Source organism: Salvelinus fontinalis, chromosome 38, assembly GCF_029448725.1.
Source record: "Salvelinus fontinalis isolate EN_2023a chromosome 38, ASM2944872v1, whole genome shotgun sequence".
Classification (NCBI taxonomy): domain Eukaryota; kingdom Metazoa; phylum Chordata; class Actinopteri; order Salmoniformes; family Salmonidae; genus Salvelinus; species Salvelinus fontinalis.
Window position 1 is genome coordinate 27,997,364 of NC_074702.1, and position 20,464 is coordinate 28,017,827.

The following is a 20,464-nucleotide window of genomic DNA, read 5'->3' on the forward strand; positions in this document are numbered from 1 at the left end:
TTGATCTGAATCTTGAAAACGATGCTTAAATAAATTCAATGAGATCTAAATCTATAATGCCTTCATGTTATCACAATGATTCGTAGTTCAATAATCGAAACATGACCAGCTGTATTGCTAAACTGTAGATACCTCCACGCTGTGGTAACCATTAACAGATGGTCAAAAGGCTTTAAAACAATATCATGCAAAGTCACTGGCATGGAGACACAGGGAAAATAGTCAAGTTCAGAAGTGCTTCTGAGAAAACATGTCTGTTTCAGACTGCATTCCCATTTGTGATATTAGTGCTCACACAGCGATGTTGGGAAATCCCACAGCCTGCCAAACACGTCACTTTCTATTTAAAGTGTGTCCTTGATCCCTAGTAAGGTATTGGTTAATCATTGGTCTCAATCATTAGAGTTGAGATTTCTTTCTGCTTGAGATTCACATTAGGTGTTGGTTGAGTCTGTGCTTGTCGTCCATAAGCATCTCCTGCTTCAGCATCTTATGTTATTCTTTACTATGAAACTACACTGTCTGTGGACCCCTGCAGATGAGGGCAGTGTTCTGGAAGTTAGATTGGATATTGTAAAGACCTGTGTGTCTTGACCTGTCAGTTAGGGAGAAAACGGCTCCAACAGGTGGGCAGTATGTGCGGAGTGAGACCTCGTTTATCCAGGCACAGATGGAGAAAGTGGTGTCAGATGGGTCGCCCAAAAATAAACCTCCCTGCGGTCTGTACACTCGTGGGTTATACCAATTCTGTGGGTCACAGTCCAGGGCTAATAGGGTAGGTGGGGAAGTCCATGAGGGGTGTGACTCAGGGGGCAACTATTCAACTGTAAGTGTTGATGCAAAACCACTCTTTAGTTCACACACACACACACACACACACACACACACACACACACACACACACACACACACACACACACACACACACACACACACACACACACACACACACACACACACACACACACACACACACACACACACACACACACAGCAGATGAAGAGGGGAATGTGGCCTGTGTTAAGGATGGGCTATTCAGTCAAAGAGAACCCCAAATATCCTTGGAATTGATATATCACTGGATAACTATTAATTAATTCACAATAAAGACAAATCTTTCTCTATTTATGTCTTCAAGTGTGTTGAACTGCTCTGAACCATAGACTGTGCTCTGAACACATGCATATTCATTCTGTCAATTGGATAGTAGTAAATCATGTGGGATATTTGTTTAGATATGAGTGCACAAAACTCATGATGGTTAAACAGAAGTGTTAAACGACAGTTTAACACCTTAAAAACACCCCCCCAAAATAATATATTCTGACAGAGGTAAAGTGTATTCAATAAAAGTATTGCAGCTAAATTATTTCTGTGGATAAAGAGTACGATACTGAGGCCTTTTGGTGACCCCTTACAATGCGAACTTTTGAACCGTAAACACTGCAAAACAACCCGTGCTTGATGGAGAGACAACTCTCTTTGACACTTTAACCACTTTACGACCACTAACCCCTACTTTGCCTGCTCTCACATCTACTCATGAGGTGAACAATGTACTGTAGGCGTTTGCTTTTGGCTTCCTGCTTTAAATTAATCAAATAGGCTCTCAGATAGCACTATTTGTTTTGAGATTGATTTGTGCCACACATTTGGTTATAGAAATTTGTCTATACCAAAATAGGTTCATCATCGCTGTCCAAGTTTCTGGCAAAAGTGGCAGGCTGTTTCAAGGTTTAAACGTTCCAAGGCCTCTTCTTTTCTTCTATCTTACATGAGGATTTTTATCTTACATGATGATTTTGGGACCAGGGCCCATATTCACAAAGCATCTCAGAGTGCTGATGTACGATGAATTTTACCTTCAAAATCCTAATGAGTAACATTACATGGACAGGGGGATCTGAACCTAGATCTGCACTACTACTCTGAGAGGATTTATGAATACAGGCCCTACTCTTTAAATATTGATGATGACGAGCAACACATGCCAGTAACGCTACACTAAGCTTCACAAGGCGCTTAGTGTCATTTTGTCGTCAGATATGTTTTTCTCTTTCTCTCAATGGGGCTGTCCCACAATGAGTTTTCCAACAGGCAGAACAAGTATTACACAGTAGATAAAAGGACGTTATGACAAAAGCAAGAAGAGTATTTAGGTGATTTGCCAGCAGGCACGGTTATAGGCTGTGTTGTGTCTTGAGAACAAAGCTATTTCTATGAGTGGAAAAGTCTAACTTCCCTTTGCTAGTTACAGTGGTGTAAAGATTTGTATTTAATTTTATTAACCTTTATTTAACTAGGCAAGTCAGTTAAGAACAAATTATTATTTACAATGACGGCCTACCAAAAGGCCAAAGGCCTCCTAAATACAATATAAATATAGGACAAAACACACATCACAACAAGAGAGACAACACAACACTACATAGAGACCTAAGACAACAACATAGCAAGGCAGCAACACATGACAACACAGCATGGTAGCAACACAACATCACAACAACATGGTAGCACCACAACATGGTAGCAGCACAAAACATGGTACAACGCTATTGGGCACAGCAACAGCACAAAGGGCAAGAAGGTAGAGACAACAATACATCACACAAAGCAGCCACAACTGTCAGTAAGAGTGTCCATGATTGAGTCTTTGAATGAAGAGATTGAGATAAAACTGTCCAGTTTGAGTGTTTGCAGCTTGTTCCAACTGCAAGCTGCCGCGAACTGAAAAGAGGAGCGACCCAGGGATGTGTGTGCTTTGGGGACCTTTAACAGAATGTGACTGGCAGAACAGGTGTTGCATGTGGAGGATGAGGGCTGCAGTAGATATCTCAGATAGGGGGGAGTGAGGCCTAAGAGGGTTTTATAAATAAGCATCAACCAGTGGGTTTTTTGACGGGTATACAGAGATGACGAGTTTACAGAGGAGTATAGCATGCAGTGATGTGTCCTATAAGGAGCATTGGTGGAGAATCTGATGGCCGAATGGTTAAGAACATCTAGCCGCTCGAGAGCACCCTTACCTGCCGATCTATAAATTACGTCTCCGTAGTCTAGCATGGGTACGATGGTCATCTGGATCAGGGTTAGTTTGGCAGCTGGGGTGAAAGAGGAACGATTATGATAGAGGAAACCAAGTCTAGATTTAACTTTAGCCTGCAGCTTTGATATGTGCTTAGAGAAGGACAGTGCACCAACTAGCCATACTCCCAAGTACTTGTATGAGGTGACTACCTCAAGCTCTAAACCCTCATAGGTAGTAATAACACCTGTGGGTTCTTCTTACCAAACCACATGACCTTTGTTTTGGAGGTGTTCAGAACAAGGTTAAGGACAGAAAGCTTGTTGGACACTAAGAAAGCTTTTTGTAGAGCATTTAACACCAAATCCGGGGAGGGGATAGCTGAGTATAAGACTTTATCATCTGCATATAAATGGATGAGAGAGCTTCCTACTGCTTGAGCTATGTTGTTAATGTAAATTGAGAAGAGTATGGGGCCTAGGATCGATCCTTGGGGTACTCCCTTGGTGACAGGCAGTGGCTGAGACAGCAGATTTTCTGACTTTATACACTGCACTCTGAGAGAGGTGGTTAGCAAACCAGGCCAAAGACCCCTCAGAGACAACAAAACTCCATAGCAGGCCCACAAGTATGGAATGTTCCACTGTATCAAAAGCTTTGGCCAAGTCAATAAAAATAGCAGCACAATATTGCTTAGAATCAAGGGCAATGGTGACATCATTGAGGACATTTAAGGTTGCAGTGACACATCCATAACCTGAGCGGAAACCAGATTGCATACCCGAGAGAATACTATAGACATCAAGAAAGCCAGTCAGTTGATTATTGACAAGTTTTTCCAACACTTTTGATAAACAGGGCAAAATAGAAATTGACATCAGCTTGATCTCCCCCTTTAAATAAAGGACGAACTGTGGCTGCCTTCCAAGCAATGGGAACCTCCCAAGAAAGGAGAGACAGGTTAAAAAGGTTGTAGATAGGCTTGGCAATGATAGGGGGAAGCAAACTTAAAGAAGAAAGGGTCTAACCCATCTGACACAGATGGTTTTTTGGGGTCAAGTTTAAGGAGCTCCTTTAGTACCTCAGACTCAGTTACTGCCTGCAGGGAGAAACATTGTAACGGGGCGGTGGAAAAAGAGGGAGAAGCATCGGGGATAGTCGCATTAGAAGGAATGGGAGATGAGGAAATGTTGGACGGGCAAGGAGGCATGGCTGAGTCAAATAGGAATCCTGACTTAAAACTTCTTGCGACTATAGGGGGTGCTGTTTCAAATTAGCATAATTGTCTCTACAGATGAAACGGCTTCCTACTCAATTCTTGATCGTACAATATGCATATTATTGTTATTATTGGATAGAAAACACTATCTAGTTTCTATAGCCGTTTGAATTATGTCTCTGAGTGGAACAGAACTCTTTCTACAGCGAAATCCATGACAGGTTTTGCGAAGGTCTGAGAGCGAAGCTCTGATCTCAGTTCAGTTTAAAGGGGTGTGTATATCCTATGGAACGACACGAACTGCACCCGCCTTCCCCTGGATGTCAGTAACCAAGGAGAAGTGGAATGGGCTTCCTGCGTAGCTCTCAGAGGTTATAAAACACCAAGGAGTGAGGTACGCCATCTTTTCGACGTTGAACTTTACGCAGAGAGAGACCCCGGGATGTCATTTTCGAACGCTTAGTAATGAACTTTAGATATATCAGTCTGTAATTTAATTTGATATAGCTGTTAGAAACATCATAACGAAGCTATTTGAAACCGAGTTATATCAGATTATGCGAGTATATTGCTATTTTTCGGAATTTCCTCAGTATTGCGTAATGAGGATTTGGACACGTTAGCTAATGTTAGCAATTGTTAGCTATAGTTAGCTGCTATATCAGAAGTTGAATGCAACGTTTTACAACCAAGCAACGATTCTTTTGGACAAAAGTACCACTTGGCCAAGATTCCGATGGAAGCTCGTCGAAAAGTAAGAGCTATTTATGATGTTATTCCATTTTTATGTGGAAAAATGTAAACTCAATAACGGTAAATAGTGACGCCGTTATTGCGGCACTAGTCTGTCTGTAACGCACACTGTATGTCTAGTAACGTTAATTTTAAAAATCTAACTTAGCGGTTGCATTAATAACTAATGCATCTTTCATTTCATGGCCAACCTGTATTGTTTTTGTCAAGTTTATGAATAGTTTTCGATAAAAATAGTTGTATTATCATGATGCTGCCGGGCAGATTGCTTGAGTAGTTGGACAGTATTTCCATTGTGTAAGCACGATTTGTGCCGCTAAATATGCACATTTTCGATCAAACTGTATATGTATGTTGTAATGTGATGTTACAGGAGTGTCATCTGAAGAATTCTGAGAAGGTTAGTGAAAAAATTTATATATTTTGGCGATGTTTACGTTATCGCTCTCTTTGGCTAGAATCAATGCTGGTGTAACGTTTGCATATGTGGTATGCTAATATAACGATTTATTGTGTTTTCGCTGTAAGACACTTAGAAAATCTGAAATATTGTCTGTATTCACAGGATCTGTGTCTTTCGATTAGTGTATGCTGTGTATTTTTACGAAATGTTTGATGATTAGTAAGTAGGTAAACACGTTGCTCTATGTAGTTATTCTAGTCCATTTGTGACGGTGGGTGCAATTGTAACCTATGACATCTACCTGAAATATGCACATTTTTCTAACAAAACCTATCCTATACCATAAATATGTTATCAGACTGTCATCTGAGGAGGTTTTTTCTTGGTTAGTGGCTATCAATATCTTAGTTTAGCCGAATTGGTGATAGCTACTGGTGTTGAGAGAAAATGGTGGACAAGAAAAATGGTGATTTTTGCTAACGTGTATAGCTATTAGATTTACATATTGTGTCTTCCCTGTAAAACATTTAAAAAATCTGAAATTGTGGCTTTATTCACAGGATCTGTATCTTTCATTAGGTGTCTTGGACTTGTGATTTAATGATATTTAGATGCTACTATTTAATTGTGACGCTATGCTAGCGATGCTAATCAGTGTGGGGGGTGATGGGGGGGTGATCCCGGACCCGGGGTAGGTGCTCGGTAGAGGTTAATGAAGTGGTGATTAAAGAGCTCAGCCATGTGCTTCTTGTCAGTAACAACCACATCATCAACATTATTAAGGGACATGGGCAGCTGTGAGGAGTAGGGTTTATTCTCTAGGTATTTAACTATTTTCCAGAACTTCTTGGGCTTAGACCCAAAGAGAGAGAACTGCTCCTTAAAGTAACTAACTTTGGCCTTCCGGATAGCCTGAGTGCACTTATTTCTCATTTGCCTGAACAATAGCCACTCAGCCTGATTATGCGTGTGCCGAGCCTTTCGCCAAATGCAATTCTTGAGGTGGAGTAACTCTGCGAGATCATGGTCGAACCAGGGGCTGAACCTGTTGTTAATTCTCATTTTCTTTATTGGGGGCGTGTTTGTTAACAATATCACTGAAAATATTTTTTTTTAAAAGGTCCAAGCGTCTTCGACAGAGGGGATCCAGCTGATTCTATACCATTTTTAAAAAGTAACCCTTCCACAAGCTTCCCACTATGAGTTGGGTGAATTTTGGCCCATTTCTCTTGACAGAGCTGGTGCTGGTCAGAGCTTTATGATGGCCACTCAAATACCTTGACTTTGTTGTCCTGAAGCCATTTTGCCACAACTTTGGAAGCATGCTTGGGGTCATTGTCCATTTGGAAGACCCATTTGCGACCAAGCTTTCACTTCCTGACTGATGTCTTGAGATGTTGCTTCAATATATCCACATAATTTTCCTCTTCCCTCATGATGCCATCTATTTTGTGAAGTGCAACAGTCTCTCCTGCAGCAAAGCACCCCCACAACATGATGCTGCCACCCCCGTCCTTCACGGCTGGGATGGTGTTCTTCGGCTTGTAAGCCTCCCCCTTTTCCTTCCTAACATAACGATGGCCATTATTTCCAAACAGTTCCATTTTTGTTTCATCAGACCAGAGGACATTTCTCCAAAAAGTACAATCTTTGTCTCCATATGCTTTTTTATGGCAGTTTTGGAGCAGTGGCTTCTTCCTTGCTGAGCGGCCTGTCAGGTTATGTCGATATAGGACTCGTTTTACTGTGGATATAGATAATTTTGTATCTGTTTCCTCCAGCATCTTCACAAGGTCATTTGCTGTTGTTCTGGGATTGCTTTGCACTTTTCGCACCAAAGTACGTTCATCTCTAGGAGATAGAACTCATCTCCTTCCTGAGCGGTATGACGGCTTCGTGGTCCCATGGTGTTTATACTTGCGTACCATTGTTTGTACAGGTGAATGTGGTACCTTCAGGTGTTTGGAAATTGCTCCCAAGGATGTACCAGACTTGTGGAGGTTTAAAAAAAAATCTGAGGTCTTGGCTGATTTCTTTTGATTTTCCTTTGATGTCAAGCAAAGAGGCAGTGAGTTTGAAGGTAGGCCTTGAAATACATACACAGGTACACCTCCAATTGACTCAAATTATGTCAATTTGCCTATCAGAAGCTTCTAAAGCCATTACATAATTTTCTGGAATTTCTCAAGCTGTTTAAAGGCACAGTCAACTTAGTGTATGTAAACTTATGACCCACTGGAATTGTGATACAGTAAATTATAAGTGAAATAATCTGCCTGTAAACAATTGTTGGAAAAATTACTTCTGTCATGCACAAAGTAGATCTCTGAACCGACTTGCCAAAACTATAGTTTGTTAACAAGAAATTTGTGGAGTGGTTGAAAAATGTGTTTTAATGACTCCAAACTAAGTGCATGTAAACTTCCGACTTCAACTATAAATAACATTTCAAATATTTAGCAGGACAGGAAAATGGCCCAGTTCTCACACTTATCAAGAGTACATGTGTGACATGGTGAGGTTAGACCCAGGTTCAGAGAAGAGTCCAGACAAGGAATCAGCGGTTAAGGATAAACATAACACTTTACTGAGAAACGGTAACGGAAGGATCACAGTATCACTGGGAAAACAACAAATATGAAGTCTCGAAAACTCACTCAGTAGACAAACGCACACGGCACATAAATCAAGCTTCAGCAAAGGACAACCGAAAACACACTTCTTTTAACAGGGAAATAATAATAAGTAAATAGGACACACCTGAGTGTCGTTAATGTCTCTAGGACGGTCTCTGCCGCCCTCTGGTGACATGTGGAACTATGACAACATGTGTTCATCCCTACTGCCTCTGATCTGGCGGACTCAATAACACAAATACTTTGTTTGTAAATGATGTCTGAGTGTTGGAGTGTGCCCCTGGCTATCCGTCAATTTAAAAAACAAGAACACTGTGCCGTCTGGTTTGTTTAATATAGCATAAACTTTTGCTTTTGATACTTAAGTGTATTTGAGCAATTCAATGTAGTTTTTATACTTATCTTTAAAACCAAATATTGTTTTACTTTTACTCAAGTAGTATTTTACTGGGTGATTTTCACTTTTACTTGAGTCATTTTTTATTATTATTTACTTTTGCTCAGGTATGACAATTGGGTACTTATTCCACCACTAGCTAGTTACTATTGGGGTATTGTCTTCTAGTTGTGTCTACGCAAGGGGTACTTTAGGTTACTTGTGGGTCACTTGTAGGCTTACCACTGGAAAGCTGTAGGCCTACATGGCAAGGGAAAATGATCACTATGTACATTCTATCTGGTCTATGTCAAGATAAAAAGCAAAGTCAATATAAGTCAATATAAGTCAATAGTTGGGGTTGTGATTCTTGCAATTTGAATGGTCTCAATACCACTCAACAGAACTTTGCCTAAGGGTTTGTTTGTTCACTGTTTTTCCGAGACTACGTTAGTTTGATACATCCTAACATATGTGCCAATATTTGCATTGCAATTACACAGCTCAAGGCAATGTCACTGTAACCCCAGGACCTGAACTGCCAGTGCATCCAGTTGGTCCAAGCACTCAGGTCTGTTGATAAATAAATATGTCAAGCACCTATGGTAGATATTGAACAATTAGTGCAAGGTTCATGCCACCATCATCATTTCAGTCTCCATCACTCTGGTATATCTTAATCTAGACTAATGATCTTTCCTCCTGTCCAATTTATGCCAGGACAGAAATAACTTGCTGTAGTATAGCAACAAATTATGGAACATGTCTATAAGACCTCTCGCCTGCCTTATACTGTGTATGCAGCGTACATGACCAATGACATTTCTGCAGAAGCACTGTAGTGACTGCAAAAATGTAACAATTGTGGTGGACTTTGTTACAGTATAAGTAGGAAACATTTTGCTAGTGTAACTATACTGAACAAAAATACATGTAGCATATATATGTATATGTACATGTAGCAATTTCAAAGATTTTGCTGAGTTTTACAGTTCATGTAAGGAACTCAGTCAATTTAAATACTGTATATTCATTAGGCCCTAATCTATGGATTTCAAATGACTGGGAATACAGATATGCATCTTTTGGTCACATATATCTTTCAAAAAAGGTAGGGGCGTGGATCAGAAAACCAGTCAGTATCTGGTGTGACCACCATTTACCTCATGCAGCACAACACATCTCCTTCGCATAGAGTTGATCAGGCTGTTAATTGTGGCCTGTGGAATATTGTCCCATTCCTTTTCAATGGATGTGCGAAGTTGATGGATATTGGCGGGAACTGGAACATGCTGTCGTACACGTCGATCCAGAACATCCCAAACATGCTCAATGGGTGACATGTCTGGTGAGTATGCAGACCATGGAAGAACTGGAACATTTGTGTACTGATCCTTACGACATGGGACCGTGCATTATTATGCTGAAACATGAGGTGATGGCGGCGGATGAATGGCACAACAATGGGCCTCAGCATCTTGTCACGGTATCTCTGTGCATTCAAATTTCCCTCAATAAAATGCACTTGTGTTCATTGTCCATAGCTTATGCCTGCCCATACCATAACCCCACCAGCCACCATGGGGCACTCTGTTCACAACGTTGACATCGGCAAACCCCTCGCCCACACGACTCCATACACGTGGTCTGCGGTTGTGAGGCCGGTTGGACGTACTGCCAAATTCTCTAAAATAGCGTCTTATGGTAGAGAAATGAACATTCAATTATCTGGCAACAGCTCTGGTGGACATTCCTGCAGTCAGCATACCAATTGCACACTCCCTCAAAACTTGAGACATCTGTGGCATTGTGTCCCCAGCGAGAAGTGCACCTGTGTAATGCTCATGCTGTTTAATCAGCTTCTTGATATGCCACACCTGTCAAGTGGATGGATTATTTTGGCAACGGATAAATGCTCCCTAACAGGGATGTAAACAAATTTGTGCACAATATTTGAGTGAAAATAAGCTCTCTTTTTTTGCATACGGAACATTTCTGGAATATTTTATTTCAGCTCATGCAACATGGGACCAACACTTTACAAGTTGCATTTACATTTTTGTTCTGTGTACGTTTGACGGGGGGATACCAGGAAGGAAATTCGACCTGTGTGCGCACTGAGCACTAGTCACACCCCCTGCTGCGCTGCGAAGGAAGGCTCTACTGTAGCCAGTACTATAGCTGCATATTGTATGCGTTCTCGGAGGATTTCTCCACTTTGAATTCATTCCTCGTGAGCGCACAGTGCAGTGTCGCGTTACAACTGCTCTAGCTATTTAATGTGACATGAATCCGAAACGGACCTGATGAAAGGCTTGTTGAACGAGCTGATAAACGTCATTCCCGCACATTTTTCGGTCAATACGATGCTTGACACACAGTAGTCAAAGTTAGCTCAACTGGCCTGTTTATTCGGATTGCAACCTATCATCTAAAATTATTTCGTTGACAGTGTGACAGCAACGGATCCTCCGCCGACTGTCACCCTAGAAGCTATACGACCCGGACCCGCCAGAGGAGCGTGAAAAAAAACGGAAACATCAGAGGTAAGCTATAGCCTGTCTGTCCTTGCTCTAGTATGTCCTTGTATCCCAACCAGCTACTATATATGCTATAATGTATCACATGTGAGGTTATTCCCATGGCATGATACAGTGTAGTTACTATTATATAGACTAACGTTTCGGTAGCAATGTTATGTTTGCATTTCTCTAGGATTTCTTTGGCACCATATCTCAAGCGACAGAAAGTCGACAGCTCGATGTCACTTTAAATGCATTCCTTGTTGTCGATTGATTGATCAGCAACGCTCGAGCTTCAGTTCAGTCAGCCAGTGAGGTATCCAGCTTTCTTCATAAACGCATCAGTTACATAGTGCAAACCCCATTCATTGTCCCCCCCCCCCCCCCCATTATAATTTCAAAGGATTTATGAGCAAAAAATGGGACAAGGTTGATTGTGCCACCCTTTGCATAAATAATCATTACATCATATCATATATCCTGTTGCAGTGTGCTCTAGGATCCTGGCTTATTGTTCTCTTAGCGCAAATAATATCTGTTCAAATGTACACAGATAAGAAAGGCGTAACCACATGCCCACTGGTATCCTGGCACGGGTCCTTATAACAAAGAAGCTGTACTGTACTGTCACTTTTGTTTTTTTACTAAGAATAACTTTTCCATTTGCTGTTCATGGGGATCATTGTAAAGCAATGGGATTGACAGTAATCGGCCTTGTGGTCTTTCACAGTATGTATGCTCTGTTGTTGACTAGCCTACGGTTGATGTGTACATTTGAGGATCCTGACACTCCAGTGTCAGGGTGTTGTATTTACAGGGTGTTGTATTTACAGGGTGTTGTATTTACAGGGTGTTGTATTTACAGGGTGTTGTATCTACAGGGTGTTGTATCAACACTTGTCTCTTCACAGGATTCACAATTTACGTGACATTTCTTTTCAGACAGTCCACAATGTTCACAGGAGAAGTCGACAATTTGATATGGAGTTTTTGACACTGCCAACTCTGGGGTAACGCCACTTGTGTGTGAATGTAACGACTTTGGCCCCGGTAGGCTGAAAGTTGACCAAGTACACCGGATATCTACAGCTTTAGCCTACATTCGAATGAAAATGTCTGTCAATAGGCAAGACCTAACATATACATAATCTCACCACATTGCTGAAATAAGGAACGATAGCTTGCCATTTGCCATGCTGTTCACAACGGACCAAAATAGAGAGGACCTTTAGCTGTTGAGTTCCATCTTGATAGCAGCAAGTTAAGACGCATATCCTCACGATTTGAGGATGCCTCAGTCATTTTCTACTATGTATTTTCAGGACAACAGTTGTGTAAATCAAAAGCTCACATAGCTACATATGAACTTTTCACCTATTTACAGCAGTCCAAGAAATAAACATACTGATTATAGTGCTGACTGACTAGGTTTTGAAAGAAGTCTCAAGTAGCAACAAAGATTATATGTACCGCACATGGATCCTTCTCCGATGGTGGGAGTGGATGTGAACTCGCTGTGGCGGTTGCACCCAACAGAGGGACTGTCTCACGTAGACAGACACTGAGCTTTTAGTGAGAACACACTGCTATGGGGCGCTGTATTTTCTCACTCTGAGAAAATGAAGCACATTACTTTTCTCAGCCTTTCAGTTATCGAGTGAGGTTTTTTTTGTTTGGTTTTAGTGATTATTGTTGTATTGTCCAATTCAACGTTGGTTTGTCAGCTTTGGTCAGTGTTGAGTTTGCTGCAGAAAATCACAATGATGCAGTCATGGTTGAAAGAATTATTATCTGAGAGTGCCATTATTAATAGGTGCCATTATTAATAGGTGCCATTATTAATAGGCCTAAATCAGTGGGCTACAGTGGGCTTATTTGGTAATAAGACAACTTTAAGAAACATAATAATTATCCTATGATGTCCATGGAACTGTATGGAAGGAAGCTACGCAGTGTATCTGGACTCCAGCAGCAGAGTCCGCTTGGCAATCCCCAAACTGCCTCTATAAAGCCACGTCTTGAGGGAAAACTCTGACACCCTGACAATGATGCCCACATTTCTGGTCCATTTTGGTAACCAAAGACAACATCAGTGACAGTTGCTATGGCGAGTGTTATCTCAGTGGTCCATATAGATGCCAAATGTGATTCCAGCTGCTTCTGAGGCATCCAGGTCTTAAGGATAGTGTAGTTGATTGAGCGGAGTGTGTCTGTTTATACTCTTGCTGCTGTATCGAGTTGCCCAACCATTGTCCGCAACAACTTTTGCCCTTAAATGAACAGGTGACCGGGCTTGAGCAGCTGTCACTCTTTGCACCAGGGGCTCTTTGGGTGTGTTTGTGTGTCTGTCAGTAGAGGGTACATAATTAGTGTAGATGCTTGTCACAGCCTTTTGGATGTTTAAATCCTAGTGATTAGGCTGGGGAGCACACTCTGTCAGGAGGAGACAGGCAGCTGCCTCTGGTTATCAGTTGGAAGTGGGTCACTGTTCTCTGACTGAATGGACCCATGATTCATCACACTTTACAGACACTTATTACTTATTAAGTTACAACTAACTACAACTGGAATGGGCTACACATATCCTTGCCGTTTTACCAGTAGGATAAACCATTCACACACAATTCAGGGGAGCATCTATTTAAGTTTAAGATGATGATACATGATACAATAGTTACCTAGTGAATGCCCAGTTTGCCCAGTTTTGGCCCCTGCAATGCGCTACACGGTTTTACCAGTAAGATAAACCAGTCACACAAAATTAAGTGAAGGAAGTGATTATACTCTAGTAGTGGGTCTAGTGGATGAATGCAAAAGTCCCTCATCCTGTTTAGTTTCATTTGACAGGCATTTAAGAGCTTTCAGAAAGGGTTATTCTCAGCCATGTGAAACCAGTCCTGAGAAAAACAGATGTTTTTTTTTGTTTGCTTAATTAGTTTTAAACAGATTCTTGGTATTACAGTATATGCAGTTATACAGCTACACAGCTATAGTCTACAGCTATTAAATCAGCTGTGTATGACTAGGTGATAAAGGTCTTCTGCAGAGAGTACTTTGCAAAATGTCTAATTTCATAATATGCCATACCATCTGTTGACCAGGGTTTAGTTTCCCTTTATTTTTCCAAATGTGGATACGGGAGCACGCTCTGAATGCCAGTCATGAAATGTGCCCGGTAAGCGAAAAAGTATATTCCAGTGCCTTCAGGAAATTAGCCCTGGAAGCCAAAAATAACAAGCGCAGTCTGCAATGAAGAAAAGCGAGGGAAGGAGCACCATAGAGGAGTAGCAGGAGGAGGGATCACCAAAATAGTAGCAGGGATATACTCTGCGACTAGCATGTGCTGCTTGATGCCGGTGCACCGTTTTTGAAGTCCTCCCAATGTTTAGTCTGCAATTTCCTCCTCATGGCATCCCCCCTCAGATGCTTTTCAAAATGAAAAATAAATGTTTTGATCCCTGCCCACTTAGACCGAAGATCATATGCCATGGAGAGTGTCCATAGACTGAATAACCTCATCTGCTGGATCTTATGAATCATTCTCAGAATATAGCCAGAATCCCCTTAAGGAATCGTATTTACCCTCCACAGGGGTAAGGAACATGTTAGGCACTGATTGTGCTATTGAAGAATGGACATTCTCTAGCCACTGATTGGCAGATGCATTAGGCCCAATAATCAGATAATCTTCTCAACTCTCACGAGCCAATCCACTTGCTGGTCTGGCACCATATGACGTTATCCTTTCAATTAGTTTATTTCGAAGAGTGTTTTTCACACATAGTTGACATTCAAGGTGAGCCAGAGTGACCTCTTCTTATTGGCACCCCAGTTGTTCAGTCTGTGAATCTTATAAAGCTCTCCAGTAATATCTTGTAACTTTGTATAATCAAATCGAAGTGTATTGGTCGCGTACACATATTTGCAGATGATATCGCAGGTGCAGCTCCAACAGTGCAGTAATAATACCTAGCAATATGAAACTATACGCACATAATCCAAAAAGTAATTATTATTTATTTTTTTATATCAGAATGAGCAATGTCAGAGTTATTGGGTACGCCCATCTAGTACCGGGTTGGATCCCTCTTTGCCTCCAGAACAGACTGCATTCTTCAGGGTTCAGACCCAGGGCCCTGATCTTAGTGATGAGCTTGGAGGGAACCATAGTGTTGAAGGCTGAGCTGTAGTCTACAAACAGCATTCCTTACATAGGTATTTCTCTTGCCCAGGTGGGATAGGGCAGTGTGCAGTGTAATGGCGATTTCGTCAGCCGTGGATCTGTTGGGGCGGTATGCGACTTTGTAGTGGGTCTAGATTGTTGGGCAAGGTGGAGGTGATATGGTCTTTAACTAGCCTCTCAATGCACTTCATGATGACAGAAGTGAGTGTTACGGGGCGATAGTCATTTAGTTCAGTTACCTTTGCTTTCTTGGGTACAGGAACAATGGCGGACGTCTTGATGCAAGTGGGAACAACTGACTGAGATATGGAGAGATTGAATATGTCTGTGAACACTCCAGCCAGCTGGTCTGCACATGCTCTGAGTACGTAGCTTGGGATGCTACCTGGGCCGGCAGCCTTGCGAGGGTTAACACGCTTAAATGACAAAATCACGTTGGCCACGGAGAGCGAGAGCACACAGTTCTCATGAGTGGAGGGGGTCTGTGTCGGTGTCTCAATGTTGTTTTTCTCCAAGCGGGCTTAGAAGGTGTTTAGTTTATCCGGGAGTGAGACGTTGTGTTTGACGTGGCTAGATTTCCCTTTATAATCCGTGATTGTTTGGGTTCTTTTCCACATATGTCTTGTGTCTAAGCCATTGAATTGCAACTCCACTTTGTCCCTGTATTGTCGAATATACACTGCAGTTATGATGACCAAATAAAATTATCTTGGGAGGTAATGTGGTCTGCATTTGATGGGGAGGTATTCCAGATCAGGAGAACAAAAGGACTTGAGTTCATGTACAGTATGTTACCACAATCACACCATGAGTTGTTAATCATGAAACAAATCCCTTCGCCTTTCTTTTCCCCTGAGAGTTTTTTCTTCCTGTCTGTGCGATGGATGGAGAACCCCGCTGGCTGAATGGACGGGGACAATATATCCGGAGAGAGCCATGATTCCGTAAAAAAGAGTATGTTACAGTCCCCGATGTCTCTCTGGAAGGAGATCCTCGCCCTGAACTTGTTTACTTTATTGTTCAGGGACTGAACGTTAGCAAGTAATATACTCAGAAGCGGTGGATGGTATTCACGCCGCTTGAGTCTGACTAGGGCCCCACTTCTTCTTCCACTTCTCTGGACTTCTTCCTCTTCTCCGATGTCGGGATTTTGGTGCAGCCCCCAGGATGAATAGAGCTGCCTCGGAAAGTTCAAACAAAGGATCCAGGTCAGGGAAGCCAAATTTCTGCTGAAATTTATGGTTAGTGACCGCTGATCTAATGTCCAAAAGTTTATTTTTCAGCTGTAGGTAATAATACAACAAACGCTCTGAGCAAATAATGTAAGAGATAACACAACAACAACAAAAATTCTGCAAAGTTGTCTAGGAGCTAGAAACAGGGCGACCGTGTCTGTCAGCGCCATCTTGTCCTGTCCTGTATAATGATGATATCGTAACGCCCCTGACCTGTAAATGTTGCCTGTCATTTTCTATTGCATTCCATTTAGCGCTGAGACTGATTTGAAAGTTATAAACGTGTTACAAACATCAGTCATGTATGTTATTATTTCTTCATTGGTCCACCGTGTCCATAAAGCCTTCGCTGTCACTCCTCATACTCCTTCTCTCTTTTTCTTTTCCACCTTTGCACGTAAAGTGGTTCTAAAATCATCTACACGGGAACAAAAACAGGTTGTAATACTATTAAATATTGGAATGATTAATGAATTTTCTATTAACATAGAATGCTGTCCTAACAATGAGACTGATGGGTGTTTGGTAAGTAGTGAAACAACCCCTACACTTTCCTCTTTTATCTTTGCTGAAAGCTGCCATTAGTCTATTTTTGTACACCTGGCTATAAGGATTTCTCTCTTTTGTGAGAACAAGCATTCCCATCCACCATTCTTAGACTAGCACAATAATTAGGGACAATGTGACAGGCTAGTGGAATGTAAGGTGATTGTTCCATTTGTTACTGGATATATAAAGTGTGTATAGTGGCTCGAGCGTAGAATGCATCTATCCCATTAGAGTGAAGTCTATACTTAAGCAGACTTAGTGTAAGGTTCCTCATCTTTTCTTGGGACCAATACAAGTCAAAAGTTCAGTCCCATCACTGGAATGAAACTGATTCCTTAATGCAAATGACTGACTACATGAAACTGGTTTAAACTGACTACATGAAACTGGTTTGACTGATTATGTTACTTGCACCTGCAGTATCCTCACTGTTCTCCAACAGTTTTTTGGGGGCAGCAATAGTTAGTGTACGCTAGTACATTTTTGCACAGAAGCTTTTCTGAAGTATGGCATCTCTTGAATGCCTCATGTCTCTTGGAGGCATTGTTGTCATGGTTTTCTCGAGTCACAGCTCTTTATCTCAATCCCTCTGTTTCTGCAGTGACTGTAGATAATCATTCAGCGGCCTAGCCTTCTGGTTGTAGTTTTCCACCTGATACTTCGGTCACAGTGATGGACAGATTCGCCCACTTGTACTATTTGACAGTCGTTTTGCTCTACATCTTCAAATACGTATGTGAAGAATCCTTTATCTTGTTAAGTTGTATTCAATTGTGGGTATCTCCTATGTAGTAGGCCTCTTTGAAGAATGTCCGTTTTTGTACGCAATGGTTTCAGATGATAGAAATTAAATAATAGTCAATCATTGTTATTAATCCTATGACTAGCACTTTAGCTGATTTGAAATGTTCCTCGTTCTACTTATTCAATGTTGCCTATGTGGGCCGATGGAACCTGTCGGTGAAATGTTGAAATTGAATAGATGCTCATGATCACTCCCCTCTGTTTGTCTTACAGGCTGTCGTCTCAAAGAGGTTGCCTGCAGTGATGTCCAAGGCAACGAAGTCGGCGTCCAAGTCTCGGTCCCACTCTGGGTCCTGGTCCAGATCTCGCTCCAGAAGCAGCTCACGATCCAGATCTAGGAAACATCGCTACAGGTGGCTAACAACGTAACTTACTGTAACTTAGCTAACTTACTCAAAGTGAGTAACTCCAAGACCACCTCAAACTAGGACATTGTTATGAATTCGTATTATTTTGTCTATAAATTGTCTATGAACAGGTTAAGAGGGATGAACCAACATATTCCACCTTATAAGGACTTATGAAGTATTTTTTTTCTGTAAAAGGTCATTACATGGGTAGAGAGCCTGAAGAAGATTTTGAAACAGAAACAAGAGGGGGGGTAACAGTTTTCGGAGAAAGATTTTTTCCGTCTTTCTGTCTATATGGAAAACAATAGGAGTGACAATTCGAAATGAGATAGGAGTTGCCAGATATGCTACACATAGAATATAAGAAATGCTTTTGACCCAACAAAGGTTGTTGCTATGTAGATTAGTCAACGTTTTTAAATGCTCCTGATTGGTTGCTGATCTCCAAGTTATGTGTGGACTATACATGCTATGTTTGGGCCTCAATGAATGACATGTTTCATTTGTCATCACCAACATGTGAAGTTCATAGTAGCATGTCAAATGAAAGCTCAGTCATAAATGTGTTACAAAGTATCTATAACCATATATCATGCTTTATAGAGGGTCATAAATGTGGCATAACTATGTGACATAATCACCCATGTCAAATGTGACATAACCAACTATGTCGAATGTGATATAACCATGTGCTTTATAAAGGGTGACATGTTGGGTCGAAGGATTGGATTGCGCTTTAAAGTCAAGTAATGTTAGTCATATTACACCTAATCTCATTCGCAGACCCTTCCACCCAAATGTGTGGAAGTTCTGGAGGACCAACACATCAAACTTGGCTTTTATTAGTTATGGTTAGATTTAAAATCTAATTTTAAAGAAGATACATTGTGGAAGTGGGCCGGGTTCTGACGGATCACCACCTCAAGCTGAACCTCGGCAAGACGGAGCTGCTCTTCCTCCCGGGGAAGGACTGCCCGTTCCATGATCTCGCCATCACGGTTGACAACTCCATTGTGTCCTCCTCCCAGAGCGCTAAGAACCTTGGCGTGATCCTGGACAACACCCTGTCGTTCTCAACTAACATCAAGGCGGTGGCCCGTTCCTGTAGGTTCATGCTCTACAACATCCGCAGAGTACGACCCTGCCTCACACAGGAAGCGGCGCAGGTCCTAATCCAGGCACTTGTCATCTCCCGTCTGGATTACTGCAACTCGCTGTTGGCTGGGCTCCCTGCCTGTGCCATTAAACCCCTACAACTCATCCAGAACGCCGCAGCCCGTCTGGTGTTCAACCTTCCCAAGTTCTCTCACGTCACCCCGCTCCTCCGCTCTCTCCACTGGCTTCCAGTTGAAGCTCGCATCCGCTACAAGACCATGGTGCTTGCCTACGGAGCTGTGAGGGGAACGGCACCTCAGTACCTCCAGGCTCTTATCAGGCCCTACACCCAAACAAGGGCACTGCGTTCATCCACCTCTGGCCTGCTCGCCTCCCTACCACTGAGGAAGTACAGTTCCCGCTCAGCCCAGTCAAAACTGTTCGCTGCTCTGGCCCCCCAATGGTGGAACAAACTCCCTCACGACGCCAGGGCAGCGGAGTCAATCACCACCTTCCGGAGACACCTGAAACCCCACCTCTTTAAGGAATACCTAGGATAGGATAAAGTAATCCTTCTCACCCCCCCCCCCCCCCCCTTAAAAGATTTAGATGCTCTATTGTAAAGTGGCTGTTCCACTGGATGTCATAAGGTGAATGCACCAATTTGTAAGTCGCTCTGGATAAGAGCGTCTGCTAAATGACTTAAATGTAAATGTAAATGTTTTAGCCATAATCATGAATTTCTGACTGTGTTAACTAGTGACAATGACAAATACTTCATTCAGTAAGGTCACTCCTTTAACATTATATGGTTACTCCCACTAAGGATAACTTTGAATGGTTGATATCCCAGGCTTATATGTGCCATGTGTGCAGTAGCCTGGAGACAACTTTGCAACAAGAAACACTGACCTTGATGAAATAAATTGAAAGTGGCTTTCTTCTGCAACCAAGTTACATGTTCCTCAGTGCACAAACACACACACACAACCAAAACGAGCCATGCCGTGCGGTGTTGCGTCCATCAGGTCTTTGACACATTTCACCCACTCCCCCACTGAAAGATCACCCACAAAATGTTGGCACCATTGTAACAGGTTGTAATCAAGCCCTGGTCTCCAGCATGGGAACAGAAGAGGAATACCTGTTGCGGTGGACTTAGGTTGGACTACTCCAAATCATCTTGGCTCTGACACACACAAAAGCTTTGCAGGTCCATCAACTTATTTAAATACCTCACACACCCTACAGTAACCTGTGGATCACGAGAGAACCTTCATAAATCAGCAGAACGTTAATAACCTATTTACTGA

The 20,464-nt window shown here is 42.0% G+C and overlaps 1 protein-coding gene across 4 annotated transcripts in view; it reads left to right on the forward strand.

The window, feature by feature from the left end:
* Nucleotides 1-10,554: 10,554 nt before the first annotated feature.
* The window catches only part of LOC129838083 (thyroid hormone receptor-associated protein 3-like), a 30,421-nt gene continuing 20,511 nt past the window's right edge, over nucleotides 10,555-20,464 (forward strand). For 2 of the 4 annotated variants that reach the window (XM_055904787.1, XM_055904788.1), the window contains exons 1-2: nucleotides 10,556-10,959; nucleotides 17,920-18,059. In XM_055904787.1, coding sequence (XP_055760762.1) covers nucleotides 17,950-18,059 — 110 coding nt within the window. In that variant the 5' untranslated portion in view covers nucleotides 10,556-10,959; nucleotides 17,920-17,949. Of the gene's footprint in view, nucleotides 10,960-17,919; nucleotides 18,060-20,464 lie in introns of all 4 variants that reach the window. The other 2 variants (XM_055904791.1, XM_055904789.1) reach the window with 2 other exon arrangements.